We start from the raw sequence: 21,513 nt of genomic DNA on the forward strand, positions 1-21,513 counted from the left end.
TAGATCCGAAACGCCATTGATTCTTAGAGCTCCTTACGAATCAATCTAGTTTTAGCCTTGACCTCAAATGTTGCCTATTTGTCTTGACATGACCATTTTTTTAAACAAAAATATACAATTCAGGTCCCACGAATGTTGCCTATTTGTCGTGTCTCTTTGTGCATAATCCGTAAAGTATTGGGAAAGAGATACGGTATTTGATCAATTCACGATTTGGATAATACGTAAAATTAAGTACGCGGTTACGTAAAATACCGTAGAAAAAGAGAAAAATAAATAATATAATCGAGAAAAAAGAAATTATGTTAATTAGTAGCCTTGGGATTAATTAGAAGCAAATGCAAGTTTATGACAGATTAAGATTGTTTTTAAAAACCTAGAAAATTCATGATATTTCTATTAATTCGCCGTATAAATTTGTCCGAAAACTCGATTCCAAGCGACCAGGCGATGCTTTATTCCTCTCGGCGTCTTCCGATTCCGATCTCGTCATCCCCCGTCGTCGTCTACTCAGGCTTCCGCCGCGGCTCTGTCGTTGTCGGGCTCCTTCTTCGCCTCCGCCTCCGCAACCAGCTCAATGATCCTCCTCCAATCGCCTTCCCGGTTCCTCCTTCAAATCCTCCAAGATCGCCTTCTCAGGTACGCAGATCTCCTCCTGCTGTTAGGGTTTTTCCGAATCCTAGCTTGACTCCATTTGATGCTTGTTTGTGGCCAGCCCGGAAAAGGGAATTGACCTAGATTGCCATTCCGTGGAGTTTGATGACGTTCGATACCACATCCAGGTGAGTGAAAGCTCTGATCTTTAGCCCTCGCCTCTTTAGGAGGCGGCGTGGTTCTGATGATGATGGTGGCTTGGATCGCAGTTCTCGACGAGGAATCCACAAGTGATGGTGCTCTCCGTCTCCCTCCCCATACCGCCACCGGAGGCCATTTTCTTCGACGGACTTCCGTTCGGCGCCATCGACGCCATAAAGACGGCATACGGGTCGGTGGTGCAGATTCTTGATCCCCCCAAAGATGGGTATAATCTGACTATGAAGCTCAACCTCTCAAAGCTCCCGTCAGTTGAAGGTTCAACGCGTTTCCTTTCCAAGGTCATTATGAGTTGCTGCGTATGATTGAATATATATGTGTAGAAGCACGATCAATCCTTTCACTTCTGTATATATATATTGATGATATAATTATGAGATTCCAGACTGGCCATATAGCTCTTTGAATCATGGTGTTCCGAGATGTTGTTACTATGGTTGAGGTTGCGTTGGAGCGTTTATCCTTTTCCTTTGGAAGGCGGGTATCAGCATAGCACTATTCTCATTTTCATTTGCGTGATTATCCTCAAGCCTATTAGTCATCTGACTGATAAGGGGTAGAAGAAAAGGAACTATATTCTTATATGATTTTTAAAGAGAACACTTATACTTCCATCAGAGACTGTCTTCCTATATTACTTGTTAATGCTTCCACTGAAACTTCACATATATCTGCATTCTGGACAATAACATAATGTGCTATTTCCTCATAAAAAGTTCCTCAACTGAAAAAGTGATGCAATAAAAAATTCCTCATGACTACCACCTAGACTCATGATTCCTGATCAATTGCCATCATTTATATGCAGTAACATAATCCATAAAGATCAATATACTACCTTTTTTGGTATGATTTATTAGTTGAATATACAGAACTTTGTCAAGATTTGCTTTTGTGTTGTACATATTGCTATTTGAGTGAATCTATGTTTAATTCTGATACTAATTTTTCCCCTTAAAACTGGTCCATGAGTTTTAATCTTTCAGTTATCTAAGTTATTTATCTTTTTTGGCTTGGTGCTTATGATGTTACAGAGCAAAGGCAAGCTCTCCTAGTAAAAATTGCATCAGTAAGAGAAGTTGTATTAGGCGCTCCGTTGAGATTTGTTTTGAAGAATCTTTCAGCAAAGACTGTTGCACCAGAAATGGATCAACTTATTGCTCTTGTACACAGACCCAATGAATCTTTTTTCCTAGTTCCTCAGGTAAACTACCTTCACATGCAAAGCAATGTTGCTGAAGAACTCGTGGCTGCACTCATGGCATTTTTTGATGTTGATTATTTACTTTTTATAATACCCCTTGAAAATAATTGGATTCTGAAGCTGAAATTGGTTATTCTGCTTTTCTCTATGATGTCATATGGTTGTTATTAGCAGCGTTTCAAAATTATTCCAGACAGTTTCAAGCAGATGCCACTATACCCAGATAGTTACTTGGTGACCATGAATGGATATGAGTAGGATAAAAAACAAACTCACACACCTGAAGTTCTGAGTATTGGCACGGTAATTTTGAAGTAAAAGTTAGCTATCCATTAGAAAAAAAAAGAGAGGATACCATCTGCACAGGTCATGTTGGTGAAATAATGGTTTGATCAGGGATTGAAACTGACACACAAAAGAGACTTCAACTCTGTTTGCCACAACAAAATTAGGGTAAAAAAAATGGAAGGAAGGAAATGGAAAGAATCAAGGAGGAGAATACCATGGCATTAAGAACTTCATGTTTAGTTTTCAGGTAAAAAAAGAAGTCAAACTTCACTATTCTTTTCACAGCCCTGACCACATATTTGGTAATTAGGTAATCAGCTTACCAATCAAATTAGAGCTTCTTTAAGATCTATGATCAGAAAGTTCAGAACTAAAAAAAAAAAATTCAATTTATATGTCTAATTTTTCTCCTTATATTTTGACATTCCAACTAATCAATCACCATTCAGTTGGATGAGTTTCCTTGCTACAAAATGACCCTAGATAATGATGATTTTTAATCCTGTTTAACATTGTATTCTTTTGGAGACAAGTTCACTATATATTTATGCTAAGTCAAGCAAAACTTTGCTAGTACTAGCTGGAACCTCATTGAATTTCAACTGCCACAAGCTTTACTCTAGCTTGTGCTAAAATGTAATTGCCGATGAGCCTTTCTAACTCTCTGAGTATTGCATTGGGTGTGATAATAATCTTTCAAACAGAAGAAATTTCACCTTTCAATACTTAGTTTGTTGAATAGTGAATACTCATCTCTTCTTTTTGCAGCCAGACAAAGTAACTGTGGTCTATCCTATGAGATTCCAGGACTCTACTGATATTGTTTTGGCAACATCATTCTTACAGGTGAAATGCAACTTCCTTCTTTTTGAGTAATTGACTGCACTGTATATACTTGGACTAATCCAGAAGAAGCCTATATTCCTAGGAACTTGTTGAAGCAAGGAGAACTGCTGGTCTTAATAATGCACCTTCTTGTATGTGGTCTGCTACACCTCCTCTTGAGTTGAAAGCAGCACCTGCTCAAGCTCTAACAGCAAATGCAGGATTTGTTACCTTTGGTAATACTAGATCACATCATTTGTATCTTCATAGCAATTGATTCATGCCCTCAATTTCACTCTCTTGTAGTAATTTTTCCTCGTCATGTCGAAGAGAAGAAGCTGGATAGAACTGTTTGGAGCCTGTTAACATTTCATGCCTATGTCAGTTATCATGTCAAGGTACTCATTTTCATTTCTTGCCACTCCTTTTTGTAGATTTTTTTAGTTGTATCTTGTAATTAAATAATGCACTTCTATTTTGTTTTGTAATGCCAAAGAATTGAATTATTTGAGGGTCTCTTGATTGATAAGAAAGGATGGCTTATTGCATGATACCTTTGCCAATGTTGCTTATTTTTGTTCTATTTGTAAAACCAGTTGAGAAAATGTTCAGTTTTTCAAACTAAGACCTATAAATTTATTGAATAAAGATGGTTTGCTTGACAAGAAGGCAACATGATTCCATTTTCAAGGTCTTTACTCTTTACCCTTTTCTACCTAGATCAACATCTCACATTTTTCTCTCACATATATCTCCAATTTTCTCCTAGTTATAACATGATTTTCTTTTTGTCTGATTACTCTGGGAACACTACACCTGCTTGCAGTTTTACAAGTTAAAATTACCCTTCTTTTGTCTACTATAGTTTGTGCCATTTTGTTTTTGTAATTTTTTCCTCCGAGGGTCTTACAGCCTGTTCCTGTGACATTTTTATCTCTTCTCCAGTACTGAAATTTGTGTTATGGCAAATGATTATTGAATTCAGATTATACACAATTACTATCAATAGGAAGCACATTGACATTATCTTTCCATATATGCATTATGGAATAAGTCATCCTTTATTTGTTCATATACCATTTGTTTCTGTGATTTTTTCCTCAGTAAGCTCTCCACTCTATATTCGTGCAAAGGTTGCCTATTGAAATAGGCGAACATTTCCACCTTCTCTTGCCTTTGTTACGAAACACATTAGAGAGCCTTACAGCCTGTTGCTATTACATTTCCATCTGTTCTCCAGTTATAAAATTGTTTTTGTGGTAAATGATTATTGAATTCAAATAAAATATTATCAATATGAAAGCACATTGACATTAACTTTCTATATGTGCTTTTATAGTAAAAGTCATCCTTTATTTCTTCATCCCACGTCTAGTTGAATTTCTTCATCTTGTATTGCCAGTGAATCATAACATTGCTTAGTCTTGCTGATTAGTTTTTAATTTCTCTTTTAAATAGTGTTCAGAAGGTTTCATGCATACCAGAATGAGGCGACGGGTGGACTCACTTATTCAGGTAATCTATTAAAAAAATAGTGTCTCCTTAATTCTTGTTACTGATCCTATGCCTTTTAGGTCCCCTTTCAATTTGTAACTATGGTAGTAATGATATAACTAGTTTGTGATAGTTTTATGTTTTCTCATGGGTTAGATGTATGTTTCTTTTAAGTCACTATAAAGCTTGGAACATGTACCATTGATATTACAATTTTTTAGAAACCTGATCTTCATTAGCGAGATGCACAAATTTTATCATAAAGACTATCCTCCAGGATTATTGTGATTGAACAACACATAAAAACCATAAAATTATGTCTTTTTTGTTGACGATGGGATTTTATTTCAGACTAAGAGCCTTTTGATTTTCTCTTACCTCAGAATTTGTTATTGCTGGAATGACTGAATAGAAAAAGTGGTCAGGGTTTAACAGTTTACTGTTTTATTTTTCTTATTACTAGTGGAAAGGACCATTGTCGTGTAATAAACTTATATAATGAAATCCCTTGACATTGCTGGTACTGATAGGAATTCTCTAGATGCCATATAATCCCATACTGTCATGTGCATATTTCCCTTTAGAACCGCCAAGTGCTTTAGGAAATTAATCATCTTACTAACAGTGTAATTTCAAAATGAAGCTCATATCTCCAATAGCTTTCAATAGGTTTTCAAAATTGCATGCAATTGTTATGCAGTCAAGTGTCAACTCACTGTGTACACACAAATGCCGCTCCGTGTATCATTCATATATTTACATTGAAAAAACTATGTAATATGCATAACAATGTATAGGTGCAATGTGATTAGAGCTGCTCCTTATAACCACGGATTCATTTTTGTTGGAAATTATTGTTGAATTTCGTTATTATTAGATCTTCTAGAAACTAGATGAAGTGCTTTTGGTGGAGAATCTTTACTGTTCACATGGCTCAACAAGGATTTCACAGGGTTAGGTATAAACACGGAAAAAAAAATTATAGCTTTCTGACAGAAGAACTATGTGGCTGAAAACATTGCAATCTCCATAAGTTGATGGTCCCAATCATTTTCACAATTTTTAAACTGTCGTGTAGATATTTTAGTTCATATTTTTACAGTTAGTGTCAACTCTGCCCGGTGAGATGGATTTAGTTGTGGATGATACCAAGTTCCGAGACGTAAAATGTTAGAACAATTGAAAAGAAAAAGGTATCTGCGATGGCCTAGTTTCCTATCTGCTTTTCTGTCGCAATGGCAGATTTTCGGCCGTGTGCCTCAACTCTCAGGATTTAATAGAAAACATCCCGCTTTATCTTAAACTATTTTGACTAGGGTTTATCAAGGGCAAGACTGATGGATTTGCATTTAACTTTTCCAGGCCTTAGATCGTGCTAAATCAGAATCAGAGAAGGCAAAGAAGTTAGTGTCCTTCAAACGACTGGTCAGTACCCGGGTACCCTCATCTTATGAATGAATTTTTATGTGATAATTGCCAGCTGATGCTCAAATGTTCCTGTTCCAGAGTCTTAATGAAACTCGTACCAACTCGAATTCTTGAAGCTTCATCCTACAACTGTGAGATCCTTACTGCTTGCTTTGCTCGAGAACTCTTGTTTTGACATTTCTTGAATCTCAGGCGACAGGTTCCATTCTTTTTTTTTCATGTAACAGATATTTATATCGCATCACACCATCAGCCTGTGCCGGGACTAGAAATTATTTCAGTGTAGCAAAGCAATTTGTAGGAGCTTGATTTTATATAGATTCTGTAGCGGAGTCGTGCTCCGGTCTGGACTGTTCGACCTTCCCACATTGTATCACCATCAATTCCTGTACTGCTACGCATAATCTCTCAAAGTGTAGAAGCATCAAATAATAAGTTCTGTTTCATTTGCGAAACAAACATGAATGTTATTGGTATCTGGTTGAAATGGAGTTCTGCAACAGAAATGGCTGATTGTAGAAAAATGTTGATAAGGCTTTGCTTGTTCTATCATCTGTGAAAAAAAATGATAATCTCAGTTAGTTGCATTGATTCAATTTCTGAGAGTGATTGGTCCGGTTCTACAGAAATTTTCTCTCGGGAAGCGCACGCAGCAGCCAACTCAGATGCTCAACATCCTTTGATTGTGATTATTTGGAGGAAATTTTTTATAAATTGTTATTGTTGAAGACCTAGATGTCTACCATGGCCCAGGGAGTATGCATCTACAAGAAGTGCGTATCTTGTATAAATTATAATTATTTTTTTTATTGTTGAAGCGAAAGTTATGAATTGGTTTTTTAAGGCTCGAATAAAAAAGGGTTTACATTTATTTAACCGGCTCTTAATTTTGGATTGGAAAAAAGAAAGGAATTTTGATGTCCCTCGAAATTTAAGCTTTTTTTTTTACTTAAATGGGCCGTGATGGGCCATTAGAAATCGAGCCCAAGTGGGAGTAATGCAGCCCTAACCGTCGGGTCGGCCTGTCAGTTCGTCTATATAATGGCATTTTGAAACCCCGAAAGGCCGGAGCTAGGGTTTGGCGTAGCCGACTTGTTCGCGCGTCAGCTCACGGGCTACCTCGGCGGCGGAAATGGTGAAGGGGCGAGAAGGCGAGCGCGTCAGGTTCATGACCAAATTCTCCTCGTTTGATCTCGTCTTATATTATCAGCATTATGTTATCTCGTTTTTTTGTTTGATCCCGGTTTCAGGCTCTATGTCTGTGGGAGGATCCTCGGGTACAAGCGGTAAGTTTGAGACCTTCTTTTTACTCTTCTTTTTTTATTGATTTCTATGAATTTACCGTGGATATGGAGCAGATCGAAGTCGAACCAGTACGAGAACACATCGCTGGTACAGATCGAGGGGGTGAACACTAAGGAGGAGGTCGACTGGTACTTGGGGAAGAGAATGACCTATATCTACAAGGCGGCCACGAAGAAAAATGGAACGCGGTACCGGTGCATTTGGGGAAAGGTCTGCCGTCCGCACGGGAATAGCGGGGTCGTCCGTGCCAAATTCAAGACCAATTTGCCGCCTAAGTCCATGGTGAGTTCCCTTTGGCCTATCTTGTGGTGATCTCCAATGGTTGCTTATTACTTACATGTTCTCCGTGTTTATGTTTTTAGGGTTCGAGAGTTAGGGTTTTTATGTACCCGAGCAACATATGAGGTGAGCTTCTGTTGCTGTTTTTGCAGATAATAATTTTATGAATTATTGTTATTATTATTCTTTTTGCTAGTTTTACATATTGAGTGTTCAACAATTGAGGTTGATAACACTAACTTAGTCCATGTTCGATAACATGGAATAGAACAAGATGAATGGAGGGAATTGGGATGAGAATGTGGGTAATTTTTCTTTGCTAAACCACTTTCAATGTATATAATTTTATGATGTTTTCCTAATATCAATTTAGTTTTTTAATTCCTCCTAATCGGCAGACAGTAATGAAAACCAATCCAAGATTGCCCTTTCTCATTCCTTTATCGTCAGTTCATGACATTCTATGCTTCCAATCTTCCTAAAGCTTAGTGATGCCATTTAATTCTCAATCCAGTGTTTTTATTCTTGACAACTAAGTGTTCTTTGGTATTTGATGTCATCTTCAACATTTTTCACCTTTTCGTGCATGAACATTAAAGATTAGTCAATCCAGATATATAATTTATAACTACTAGCATGGTGATGTAAGGACAAAGGAAATATATTTTGTTGTTGGATGCAAATTCTTAAAAAAGCCAAAGTTTTTACATGAGTTTATGCATATTGCCATTTGAACCTAATATGCTACTTTTTTTTTTAATGTGTGATCCTGATTTAAGGTCTGGATGATCTGAACTTGGACTTGATTTTTGAACCTGCCCTGTTTAGCGGATAAGCAAAACTGAGGATTTGTTGAGTGTAAGTAGAGTGGATGAGGCTAGATGGAGAGGAGACAAATAGAATGTAAGGAGGATGAGGGTGGACTTTTGCCGCACATTTTATCATCCACATTTTACGGAGACCATCTGAAGCTCATTCAGATTTGGGATACAGCCAGTCGACAATTAAGTATTAACAACATTTCAGTTGGGGCATTTGAGGTTGTTTGGCTGTCAAGTATACATTGTCCAATATATTTTTTCCCCAAAACATAAGCTTAACAATATTCATAGAGAGATTGACAACCTATTCATCTCTCTCTTCTACACTATACATTTTATGCAATTACTTTTACATAAACTTGCAATTTTATGGAGTTTGACAAAGTCTATTTTCGGCATTATTTTCAAATTAAATGATCTGTGTAAAATATCAATGTATGGGTATATCATAGGTAAGTTTTGATTTGAAGCTGTGTGATTGGAGAGTAGAAACTATCAATTAATGCAACTTGTGGATTTTCATTGCTGAAGACCCAGACTCTTGAAACTCGTTAAGCATTTCAATAGAAACTCTTGGTCCCTTCCATTCCTTTGCTTGAACCCTTGTTTGATAGAAACTCCACATTCTTTCCATTCCTCGATTTGCCTCCTTCGCCTGCCTGACCAGGTTGACCTAGCCGCCTGGCCCAACTGAGATGCCCCAGTTGGCTTGCTCTCCTCAACGGGTACATCCTGACTGGCTCAGCCTGACCAGCTTCTGCAGCTCACCTGGCATTAGTGGCTAGTCTGACTGATTTGGTCTGCTCAATGTTTGGGGGCTTAGGAGTTCGGTGCCCACAAAGCAGAGAGGATTTCAAAGTAATGTATCGCAAGTGTTCACTTAGGAGTTATGATTGGCTATTTTAGGTGACTGTTTTTCCGCCTGATTCAGGGTGCAATCATGTCTTCCATTCATTTGGTTTTCCATCCTTCTATAACATAAATCGATCTCCCATTTTCGTTCCAACGTCTTTTTCATCCAGAGATATAGGCCCTTAGGGCATCAGCAATGTTAGGGCGTTAATAACACTAAAAAAATAAAAAAATGTATGTGGTGGGTCCACTGCCACATGAATGCGTTCAAAACATTGAACACGTTTATGTGACTCTCTCCTCCACGTCATCCAAGAGATGCCGTTGAACGCACGATGAATGCACGTTGCAAATGGCCTTAGACATTCTGTTCAAGCATAATTTGCTGTTGATAATGCTATGTGCTCACCTTTGCTTCTTAGGCCATCTGCAACGCGTGTTCATCGCGCGTTCAACGGCATCTCTTGGGTGATGTGGAGGAGAGAGCCACATGAACGCGTTCAATGTTTTGAACGCGTTCATGTGGCAGTGGGCCCACCATATGCATTTTTTTTATTTTTTTAGTGTTATTAATGCACTAGCGTTGCAGATGCCCTTATCCCACAATAATATTTCTGAATGACATTCACTTTTCAGGTGAGGCGATGCAGAGTTGGAATTTCCAGCGGGATTGATACTTGCAGTCATGGGCTGTTACTTTACCGTATGTTCTTTTCAGAGAGGTTTTCAAAATATATATATGTTTTTTGGTTTAAATTAGAAGACATCAATGAAATTTCTCGCTCATGGACGTAAATTTTTCTAATATTCCTCATCCTTCATTTGGCATTTTTCTAGCTAATACGATGATGCCTCATAGTTGAATTTGCCTACTGTTTATCCCTTGGAATATTTTGGTTTACAATTTCTTTAATCGCCTCTCTGTACCAAAATATAATTCGTATCACTGATAATGACACCATGAGATAAAAGTCTTATTTAAGATTAAGACACCAGACAGGTTGGCAGATCGTCTGGGGTAGGCGAGCTGCTTGTACTTTTCCATTGATACAACCAAAAAGGAGAATGGAATGGGCAATTTCCATTATTCTCATCCCTAACATACTCCACGCAATAATCGTTTCTTTTAGGGATGATAATTTTTTTTGAATTTGATGGAACTGATATTTGATTTGAATGAAGGATATGGAGAAATTATTTATTAAAATGAGTATGAAATTTTTTAAATTCAAATATGAAGATGGTTCTAATAAAGTTTTATTCATATCATATCCGAATAATATATATATATATATTTGTTTTTTTTATTTTATTTTATCAATGACTAATTAAATAAAGAATAAAAAAATAAATTTGATTTTTTCTTTTTCTCTCAATTTCTCTTTTCATTTGAAAATTATTAATATAGAAAATATTTAATTCTCTAATAGATATTTGATCTTATAGTCAGATATTTGATCTTATAGTTATCGATATTGGATCTTCTGATATCGATAGGGATGAGGATTGAATATAATAAATGGAAATGAGAAAGTGCTCCTTATTGTCCTCCTTTTTGCATCAAATGCTTTAAATGCCAACCCTGTCGGGCAATTATGCAAAATTGACATGAATGCGACAGTGTACCAAACCATACGACCACTCCACAAGTGTCTGATTTGTATGAGGCCCAAAGGACACCTTGCCGGATGCTTCCAAAATCCTACCTATCAGCCTTCTCTCAAGGGTTTGATTGTGTATAGACAGGCTCATGTCATGATACATATCGCCAGATGCTTCCAAAATGCTACTTTTGGTGAGACTCAAATCGAGTGGTGTATCGTAGCCTTTCGGCCATCTCTTGTTAAAACAAAATGACCGTCAAAAAGTCTGCGAGTGTTTGATCGTGTATGGAAAAGTCCTGTTACAACACCTGGATGCTTCCAAAATGCTACTTTTGGCCGAGACCCAAATCGAGTGGCGGCGTATCATAACCTTTCGGCCATCTCTTGTTAAAACAAAACGACCGCCAAAAAGTCTCGAGTGTTTGATCGTGTATGGAAAAGTCCGTGTGACAATACCTCATCGGATGCTTCCAAAATGCTACTTTTGGCCGAGACCCAAATCGAGCGGCGTATCGTAACCTTTCGGCCTTCTCTCGTTAAAACAAAACGGCCGCCAAAAAGTCTCGAGTGTTTGATCGTGTATGGAAAAGTCCGTGTGACAACACCTCGCCGGATGCTTCCAAAATGCTACTTTCAGGGTAGACCCATATCGAGTGGTCGTATTGCAACCTTTGTGGCCTTATCTCATGCATACAAAGCAAGGACCACCAAAAAAGTCTCAAGGAAGAGGAAGATGGGATTGTCTACATAAGCAACATTCTTGGCAAGCTACGATAGATAGTTCGATCCTTTTTTTTATAGGTAAATATGCATTGCTCAAAAAGTGATGTATCAATTCCAATAAACTATTAAAGATGTAGATATATCAATAGATCAATCATGACATACAACTTGAGTGACAATAGATTATTGTTCAGTTCCCTTCTTTCCTTTTCTTTTATTCAAATTCATTCACTCAAGAAAATGGTTAGATAATCAAAAAAATTAAATGACAAATTGATTCTATCATTCAAGTGGATGATTTGGTTACGATGCAGCAGAGTTGCAGAAGAAGGGCAAGGGTTCGAATCCTGAAGAAGTCAGACAATACCCTCTTGCGTTGTGACCAACTATAGTTTTTCAATTTATCTCCTCACAGATGGTCGTAGGGCCGACCGTGTGGGGCTGCTAAGATGATGGATTCTATTTTTTTGCATAAGTTGAGTGACAATAGATTATTGTTCAGTTCCCTTCTTTCCTTTTCTTTTATTCAAATTCATTCACTCAAGAAAATGATTAGATAATCAAAAAATTTAAATGACAAATTGATTCTATCATTCAAGTGGGAAACGGGAAAAATAGAAAAACAACAAAGAACTTATTCAAAGGCTATTAAACAAGAGGTATGGTTCCTGAAGGATGACAAATGTCCATTGAGCAGTTGATTAGATGAGATGAGATGTGACTACTTTCCTTCATTTTCACTTGATTATTTCAAGTTGAATTGGACTTCACCTTAAGTTGGGCGAAATCAGTATAAAGATCAAGATTTTTTGCATAATTGTGGTACCCATCAATTATGGCTCTGACATAAACACATGGGAGAAGATGAATCAGCCAAGCAATTTCTATTGAAAAGTGTCCTGTCCATGTCAATGAATTCCCTTAGATTGAGCAAGTGGATGTGACATCAAAAGTTAGAGGTTCTACTCTAGACTCTTCTAATGCAATTAGTCCACGCGTTTACAATATCTTCTTTCTCTACTTTGTCTTCATGAAATTTAACCTATCTTAGCACCATATACTAAGATAATATCATTCTAATTCAAAATCATAACTTTCCTCCTATTTTTTTTATTAAAACCAACAAAAAAACTCACATATGTGAATAGAGCTAGGTACATAATAGAAACATGATACTTTGCCCAACATGAAATTTAACCTATAACTTACATAGATTACATTTCAATAATTCACTCATCCTACCTGTTCTGCCTAGTGTCATCCCTAATGAAATTGTTTGAAGTTATTTTCAATTTGAAATGCAAGAATATAGTGGGAAATGGGAAGAAAAAGAAGAAGAAGATATTTTCTAAGGAAAATTAAACTTATCTTGTCGACAGAATTGAGATGTGGTGGAGGTCTTCCATGGCACTGGTCCATGACAGAAATTTAAAAAACCAGCCAACTGATGGGGCCAAGTCATGCCAAAGGTGCCAGAAGACAATCTAGACAACAAGTATCTATGACATGAAGCAGTCTAGTGGATTTGCTTAGGGTCAAACTAGACAACAAGTATCTATGACAGGAACGCAGAAATGGTCAAACCTAACAGCATCTATCACCGGCAACAATGTCAACGGAGAGGCGCCGCCCCGCCAACTCAAGAAAGTCAAGGCCTCATATGCTTCCTCATTCAACTATTGGTTAATCCACACGATCAAGGATTCGAAAGGAATTAGTGTTGGTGAAGGAACACGAAATGGAAGACTTTGAGGTGACTTTTTTTTCACAAAGGGGAGAATTGTGGAGGATTTGTCATGCATCACTAAGCTTGCCATAAACATTGAATGAGAAGGTTTTGTTCTTATCAATAGACAAAAGATAAGAACTAAAAGTCAAAAGAAGGGAAAGGAAGGGATGAGAATTTAGCACCAAATTTTTCACCCCTTGCAACTACTTTACTTTTTCTTTGTATCACAGGTTCAGTAGAGACAGAATATCAAGGATAGTGAATGTGCTTCAACTAAGGGATGGACATCCTTAACTCTGATTATGTTGGACCACCATGAAATTCTTAACAAGGGAGCGTACCTGTTTTGTCGAGATGTGAAAATGATATCCAATAATTGTGAATCTTTGACCGGTTCTTCGGTTCTGCAATTTTGTCAAGAACAGTCAATTAGGGTAGAAATTGAAGTAGAATTTATTACTTCAAGCGAAACGATCACCATCAAGGTAAGAAAGCACTTTGTGATCACTTTCAAGTTTGTTGGTTGATGAAATAAAAAAAGTTTGTTCCCGATGTTTAAAGATGCTAGGATTTTATTCCAAATTCATCCAAAATAAATCATAATCAAATAAAAAAAAGAGTCTTAATGTTAAGGATCAAAGACTCATTCATACCTTTCTTTAACTAATTTGAAAATTAAATTGAGCAAGGAGATTATAGCACTCTGCTTTTCTTCCCCCCTCAAGAAAAGAGCCATAGTGCTGTAAATAGTTGGTTGAGCAGAAAACCTGGTCAGCTTCTGTTGGGTTTGGATTGCAAATAAATGAAAAGAACATAATTGTTGGCAATTTTGCTATCTGATAACATGCTAGGAAAAGTATAGCATATCGACCTATAAGTTTTACATAATAAATTCATTGTTTCAGCAAGATAGGTAAGCTTGCTACAAGGATGTTGAATTAGTTCTCACAACAACAGTGTGTGGATAATGAGCGCGGTGGCAGATTAACAATAGATGGAAAATTACGAAATCAAATGGTGCTGTCTCTTTCCCTGTGAATGCAGCAAAAGCTAGGGTTATTATTGATTAGCAAATTTATATATGCAAATCAAATGCCAAAACTCACAAGAAATTGCTGCTACCTGTCCACTAGGCCACACCAAGCCTTGACCGTTTAATTATTTCTTTGAAAGCACAAGGACACTTGTTGTCTTTAAGTAATACCAGTCACCAAACTTATTAAATGCCCTCATGTTCTGTCAAGAAGGTTTTTTCTATCAAGCACACCAATGCCCATGATGAGCACAAGCTTATATGAGGAAAATTGCATAAATTAGCTCTCTGATCATGCTTATTTTAGAGCAAAGTACAAATTGTGCTAATAGTAAGCAACATACGCATATTGATATTCCAAATAGCAATTGAAATGGTTTCTAACTTTCTGATCATGATATAAAGGATTCACTACATGATATAACTTTGGCCGTATAAAACTTACTTGCTATACAAGATAAGTTCCAATCATTTGAAGTCAGTTGTCATAAAATTATTGGCTATAATTTTATGTCCGGCATTAGAGCATCTCGGAGTCCTCCATCCTTTTCATTTGGATTTGAAACTCCAGGTTGATACTGTTAATTCTACAATGCAAATAATGTTTAATAAATTATCAAAATAACTAATCTGCACCTGTTATAGGAATAATAATAAGAAAATGATTTGAGACCTATCTGGTTCTGGTGAGTCTGTATCCACGCGTCCTCTTGGTATTCATTAGTATTAATGATTGATTACCAAGGAGCATGTCTAATCAGAGCTCAGTGTCATTCAAAGGAACCCATATGTTTGGCATGCGAGTTCAATAATATAATAAGAAAGCCAATCAAGAATTGACTGGATGAGAGTACTGCTGGCTCATTTCAAACTGAAAAAAAAAGAGAGAGAGATTGGGTCTCTGTTGCAACTAACAAAAACTAAGGCAATAATAACCATGTCAAATACTCAAAAATCAAGCATCATTTTAAATTAAAGGAACAAAACTACCAGTTTCCTCTTCAAGACATGTTACCCTGGTAACTTTTCTTCAGTAAAATTGGGACATTTTATTTGTCCACTCTTGATGTGAAAAAGACTAATTTTCATAACTCTGGTCTCACCGATCGTCACAAGGGAGTAATCAGAGAGGTAATGAAATGAGACTCTTGCTAAGAAGATTCACTGATGCTTTCCTAGCCTCTCACCTTTAAAATTTCATTCAAATGGTGCGGACTGAGTCTAAGCAAGCCCAAGGCACACGATTCAGACACCCATCTTGACAAGTTGGTCACATGAACAGTTGGGAACCATAAATGCCAAAAGGTAGCTTTTGGATTTGAATGGCTCTTCCCTATGTCAAACAAGCAAGAGAAAAATGCAGAACCTTGCTTTGCGTGGGTCTTGTGCTCACACAATCCTTCCCTATCATGGGACCAACTGTTCCTAAATGCTATCCTTTTCACCATTAACAACCGATTCTCTTTCCCTAAATCTCTGTAAAGAAGAAAATTGAGGCCACAATGTGATGAAGAATAAGACAGATCAACAGTTCAGAAGACTCTCAGATTATAAATATCCCTTTCCTCCACCACCATAGCAATATCCACAGCAGCCTTCTCCCTCTTCTATCTCTCCTGTAATGTTCCAAAATCAAGCTTTCTGTGTACTTTGGAGTCTACTGTGATTCCCCTTGTGTTCCATTTTGTTGTAACCATAATTGCATAAAAATTCCTATTTTATTGTGAGAGAGAGCAAAAAAATCGCTTACTTGTGATTATCCGGGCCGAAATATTGCTGGAATCATGGATGGCATACAAGAAACCTTAGCGCCGGCGGAAATTCCCAGCGAGATTAGCGCCGCCTTATCGAAGGTCCTCCTCTCGGGGACAAACGCCATCGACTCCATATTCTCCCACCTTCCACAGCCGCTCCCGCCAGCCAGATCACTGGCGGTCCCATATCTCGGCTCATCCGTTTACCTCCAGCAAACAGAGATCCTCAGGCGGTTCAGCAACGGCCATCACACCCGAACCGCCCCGTCGCTCCACCGGCACGCCGCGATCGCGACGGCTGCTGTGCAGAGTGGGAAGAAGAAGCTATACCGGGGGGTGCGGCAACGGCACTGGGGGAAGTGGGTAGCAGAGATCCGCCTTCCGCAGAACCGGATGCGGATCTGGCTCGGCACCTACGACTCCCCCGAGTCGGCGGCGTACGCGTACGACAGGGCCGCCTACAAGCTCCGCGGCGAATACGCGCGGCTCAACTTCCCGGACCTGCACGACGCCGGAGACTGCCACGAGCGGTTGAAGGCGCTGCGGTGCGCCGTCGACTCCAAGATCCAGGCTATATGCCAACGCCTCGTAAGGCGGCCAAAGGCGCGGCGGCAGGAGGAAAGAGCAAAGAAGAGAGCGGCGGAGGAGGCGGCGACGGTGGCGGCGGAGAAGAAGGGCGACGAAATGGAGGAGGCGGCGTCGTCGCAGTCGCCGCCTTCGGCGTCGGCGTCGGCGTCGGCTTCGTGGGACACCGAAATGGACGGAGAGTGTTCGCTGGCGAGGATGCCATCGTACGATCCAGAATTAATCTGGGAGGGGCTTGCTAATTGATCAAAATAAGGAGAGATTAGTGTAGTGTAATCTTAAGATGAGACATAATTATCAATACAAGAAAGTGATTAAAAATTAGAAATATAAAATAGTAAATTCAATTATAAGATCTATAAATTCTTTTTTTTATAGATTTCTATTTTCATTATATTTTTCATCCTCTTATACATTTATTATAACATCAAATAGTTTTAATCAAATTGCGATAGTAAGAGAAAAGGATGATTCTCAAGAATTCAAATTTTAGATTGAAGATTTTCGAATGTCCACGGAGTTCAAACCACTACTAACGTTGATCCATATGTATTAATCGGATTTACTTGGTGATCGATTCGGGACTATCCACTTTTAAAATTAATCGGATCATAGAGTTGGACACTTGAATTATCCAAAAAAAATAAAATAATTTTAGTCAAATTGATTTACTTTTTATCAATTTTGATCAAACTGTTATAGAGTTAAAATAATTTTAATTATATATATATAATAATTTTAATCAAAATTATTAGAGTAATACTAAAATAAGATTTTTTAATGACAAATAAAATGAAGTATCCTTTTAATATTTTTCAAAATGGGATTTTTTTCAAACTTAATCCTTTTATAATAAAATAGTTATTTTATGACTATGCATAGCATAAGAACTTATTTATGAGAATTAGGTGTCATTCCAAATGCACTATTATTTGGTAGTATGTATATAAATAAGTATTATACACAATTGGACAAATACAATATTAATATTTTATTTTATTTTGGCATCAATTAATTAAAGTCTAACTATATGTTTATTAGAAAGCAAGTTTAACTAACTATATGGTTTTTTCCCCTCTATTTTTCTAAAAGTATATAAAAAATTATTTCCGCGACTTAAACCTGTGATCTTAAAGTCACATGGTAATAATTTTATCGTTGTGTAAACTTTCAAGACTTCCCTTCAAGAGAAGAGAAGGATGATAATTAAGTTAAAAAGAATTCAACCACATTTTAAATGATGAATCTCACTCCTAAGAGATTGCCCATTCACTCTTTGCATCATATCATAGTGTAGTGTAGAGGTTTATGCTTGCTTATCACTATCAAATAGGGTTTGGTGGGGTTTTCCTATACAACTTTTGCCTCTACCTTTGCTAGTTGAGCTAAAAACAACCTTTCTAGAGCTCATTCATTTGTTTCGGAATAGGCGTATAAGAGTCTCGGTTAGTAGGAGCTTTAGAAGCACTGTCATTTTCGGTCGAGAAAGATGAAGATCAGTAGGGACTATTTCAAGCCAATGGCTTCCATATACATGTTCAGTCCTATTTAGTAGTTCCAAGAAACCCTACAATCAAGAAAGTTTAAGAGAGCTAATTCCATATCAAAGAATGTCAAACAACTCAAGCAAAGCAATGAAACTCTATATTCATGAAAGTTTCTGATTGACTTATTAGAATATTACTTTGCAGATTAAACATAAAGTCTGTGATAGAACAGAGCAGAGTGAGCAGGCAAAACATAACTGAAAGTATAAATGCCATCAACAACTTCACAGCTGTGACTTGTGTTGATAGATAAAGCACAGATAGACAACAGAAAGCCGATTAAGACACACTAGTCATAGCATAATTACATGCCATTAAGAGTATAGTTTGTTCGCGATGATGCTCGAGAGTCGAGAGGACCACTTTGCTCAGAGACAAGGGCTTTGGCTGATGCATTTGCTTATGACCTGTAATCGTAGGCAAGGCCATTGGTTAGATAAGCCACTCCATACCAAACTAGATACAGCACGTTAACAAGTCAATGAAGATCATTCGAAAATGAGGCAGTTAAATTGAACAAATACAGTTTCAATAACAGAATTGTGTTTTTATAGCCCGACGGGACTGGTCAGTTCCGCCCGGTGACCAGGCTGATCCAGTTGGCTAAGTGGAGAAATTCCAGCCATTGCTTTGAACCAAACAAAAGAAGGGGCATTAAAGGAATCATTCCTCAACTTTGCCTCTTAAATAAACAAGGAAAGGAAAGAAAAGACAATACTATGCTAGCAGGTTGCAGAAGGATAAGGAACTTTGTGTCGAGGAAGGGAAAGACACAAATGCACCAGTAACACCCAGCATAGCAAACAAGATGAATTACTTTCTGAGCAATCACCACTGCTCAAACAACCCCAGGAACAACAAAAAAAAACCTGCTCAAGTAGCATGGTAGTAAGAAACATGCATCTTTGAATCATTGTTTGGTCTATTTTAAGAGAAAAACCAAACATTGCCAGAAAGTAATGTTGTACATCTTCCAAGTAGCCACACCAGTTGAAGCCAAACTTACTAAACCATATTAACCATGTTGGTGAGTAACCCTAAACCCTAATGAACTAGTATCAAGATTTGCGATTGAGCGAGCTGGTTTTATCATTAAGACATGATCTCAAATAATAGCTTTATGACAGTTTTTCTAATTTACCTTATAAATACAGAGTGAGATCATGGACATGTGGGTTAGGCCATGTGATACTACCAACTCTTCATAATTATGTGTGTATGAATACTTGAAACTAAATGCTACATTTTATTTCTTGGTTCTGCCCATGATTTTCTTTAAACAAAAAAAGAATAGCACTCAATGGTACCAAATCAGTAAACTAACAAAATTATTATTATTTTTGGTCAAAGTAATAGCTGTTTCATGTGACACTCAGCCAGGATGAAAAAAAATGAAATATTAGGAAATTGAAATCCAAGCAAGATATATAAATGCAGAGAATAAAACCAACAACTCTATTGTAATGAAGATTCCACAGATAATTTTTGAGAGAAATGATTAAAAATGAAATTTCTATTAATAAAATTATCAGATCAAGATTATAGTAGAGTTTTGTCAACATAGAAATTTTCATTTAGTAGAAATTGTGATGTGTAATTGCATTTATTCACTCATAAATAGAAATGATTGCTAATTCACGTGGGATTGAAATGGTTGTAACTGATCTGTACCACCTTTAAGGGACAACTTTAAGATGGATCTCATGCTTGGTAAGGCAATGATTATCAAGTCTGTTTTTCTTTTGCTATGAATTGATTATCATTTTTTTTCCTTTCGCCTTGATCATTCAACACAACTCCATATCCAATACGTAGCATATGAGGAACAGGACTAGTCCAGAATCTCCAGATTAAGCACCAAAAGTTGCAATGTTCTTGAATCATCAACATGAAATTTCAACAGCTCAAGGCCAATCTAATTCGAAGAAGCCTATGATATTGGAAAGTCAAGCACACATACTAGAGCTTGAAGAGGATCAATTGAAAAAGTAAAAAACAAGGGTATCCCTGATTATTCTTTTTAGTATGACCAAATGAAGAAGACAATAAACATAATTGACCTCAACAAGCTAGATCCATGAACATTTGCAGTTTCAAACACAAGCAGAACGTTACAAACATAGGGGAAAACAATAATTTTGAAGCAAACAGAATAGAGAAAAGTAATAGAACTAATGTTGAAACCAGAAGATGCTAAATTCGACTAATATATCACGCATCCGAAATCTATATCGAGTTTCAGCCGTTTTGTTCGTGAATAACAATCGAAAACCTAAACTGCTTACCCCAATAGAGAGAGCAATCCATCACCAGCCGTGGACGGCCCTGGTGTACCTGTCCTTGATCCACCGGAAGCTCCGTCGGATGGATCCCTTGACCTTTCCCTCCACGGCGTAGGCCTTGTAGGCGGCGACCCGCCGCTTCCGCTGGAACTCGGGGTCGCTGAGACCCCACCAGCCGCCGCCGCCTCCGTTGGTGGAGGAAGACGACCCCCGGCGCGCGGTCTTGGCCTTGAAGTCGTCAGGCAGGTAGCCTCCCCCGCCGCCGTTGTAGGAGTAGGAATAGGTGGCGCTGTAGCTCCTGAGGTCGTGCAGGCCCGGCGGAGCCGCAGATGATGATCGGCGGCCGTACGCCTCCATCTGCATCATCCCGTCGTGGAAGGACCTCGATCTCATGTCGTCCATGGCGATGGGAGGCGTTTGGCTGTCTCGGGCGAGGGAGACGGGAGTTGGGTTCCTTTCCGATTCAGCTGCTAGCGTTTACTCTGCGGACGCACGACATCCATAGGACCGTTACCGCGTAGCGAAGGTGTTATATTCCATTTTATAACGTTTCGTGACTTGCGGTTAGTCAGAGAAGGTGGGCGGAAATGATTAATAAAATTAAAATCAACTCATAATTAAATGTTTTAATTTAAATTAGTAAATTATATATATATATATAATAATATCTTGCGGGTGTTAAAATATACGATTATATGCTACATCAAAATCGGAACGCTCGAATAAAAATTCTGAGCATCTGGAATAGTAAATAGTATTATTTTATTTTTTTATTTTTTATTTTTTTAATTTATTATTAAGTCATTTAAGATTTTTTTTTTAAGATTTAAAGATTGTGTTATAGTATTAAACATAAAAAAAATAAAAATAAAAATTATTTTTTATTTACCATTAAATTATTTAAGATTTTTTTTAAAGATTGAGTTATAGTATTAAATATAAAAAAT

The 21,513-nt window shown here is 37.5% G+C and overlaps 4 protein-coding genes across 6 annotated transcripts; 3 read left to right on the plus strand and 1 right to left on the minus strand.

Moving 5' to 3' along the window:
• Positions 1–438: 438 nt before the first annotated feature.
• LOC141832135 (actin-related protein 2/3 complex subunit 2A) lies at positions 439–6,598 on the plus strand. 2 transcript variants are annotated; one of them, XM_074719623.1, is made up of 11 exons: positions 439–639; positions 716–782; positions 864–1,071; positions 1,848–2,017; positions 3,074–3,151; positions 3,234–3,366; positions 3,437–3,528; positions 4,589–4,645; positions 5,987–6,049; positions 6,131–6,183; positions 6,280–6,598. In XM_074719623.1, exons 1-10 carry the CDS (start codon positions 578–580, stop codon positions 6,164–6,166), a joined length of 966 nt encoding a protein of 321 aa, XP_074575724.1. In that variant the 5' UTR covers positions 439–577; the 3' UTR covers positions 6,167–6,183; positions 6,280–6,598. The 2 variants fall into 2 exon arrangements, with proteins under 2 accessions (XP_074575724.1, XP_074575723.1); XM_074719622.1 differs by having other exon boundaries at positions 6,131–6,597.
• Positions 6,599–7,125: 527 nt separating this feature from the next.
• LOC141831866 (large ribosomal subunit protein eL33y) lies at positions 7,126–10,181 on the plus strand. 2 transcript variants are annotated; one of them, XR_012602087.1, is made up of 6 exons: positions 7,126–7,216; positions 7,303–7,338; positions 7,411–7,639; positions 7,720–7,762; positions 9,946–10,020; positions 10,074–10,181. XR_012602087.1 is itself a non-coding variant. In XM_074719280.1 (5 exons), exons 1-4 carry the CDS (start codon positions 7,185–7,187, stop codon positions 7,759–7,761), a joined length of 339 nt encoding a protein of 112 aa, XP_074575381.1. In that variant the 5' UTR covers positions 7,126–7,184; the 3' UTR covers position 7,762; positions 9,946–10,066. The 2 variants fall into 2 exon arrangements, 1 of the variants encoding a protein (XP_074575381.1); XM_074719280.1 differs by lacking the exon at positions 10,074–10,181 and having other exon boundaries at positions 9,946–10,066.
• A 5,814-nt stretch (positions 10,182–15,995) lies between these two features.
• Positions 15,996–17,084, plus strand: LOC141832225 (ethylene-responsive transcription factor ERF061-like). The gene has a single exon (XM_074719715.1). The coding sequence runs from the start codon at positions 16,183–16,185 to the stop codon at positions 16,981–16,983; it is 801 nt and encodes a 266-aa protein (XP_074575816.1). The 5' UTR covers positions 15,996–16,182; the 3' UTR covers positions 16,984–17,084.
• Positions 17,085–18,382: 1,298 nt separating this feature from the next.
• Positions 18,383–21,064, minus strand: LOC141832112 (uncharacterized). The gene is made up of 2 exons (XM_074719593.1): positions 20,570–21,064; positions 18,383–18,691 (listed from the first exon to the last, which is right to left on the minus strand). Exon 1 carries the CDS (start codon positions 20,966–20,968, stop codon positions 20,591–20,593), a length of 378 nt encoding a protein of 125 aa, XP_074575694.1. The 5' UTR covers positions 20,969–21,064; the 3' UTR covers positions 18,383–18,691; positions 20,570–20,590.
• Between the last annotated feature and the right edge of the window lie 449 nt (positions 21,065–21,513).

This window comes from Curcuma longa, chromosome 7 (assembly GCF_044706935.1).
Source record: "Curcuma longa cultivar G26 ecotype Majalengka, Jawa Barat chromosome 7, ITB_CL_G26_1.1, whole genome shotgun sequence".
Classification (NCBI taxonomy): domain Eukaryota; kingdom Viridiplantae; phylum Streptophyta; class Magnoliopsida; order Zingiberales; family Zingiberaceae; genus Curcuma; species Curcuma longa.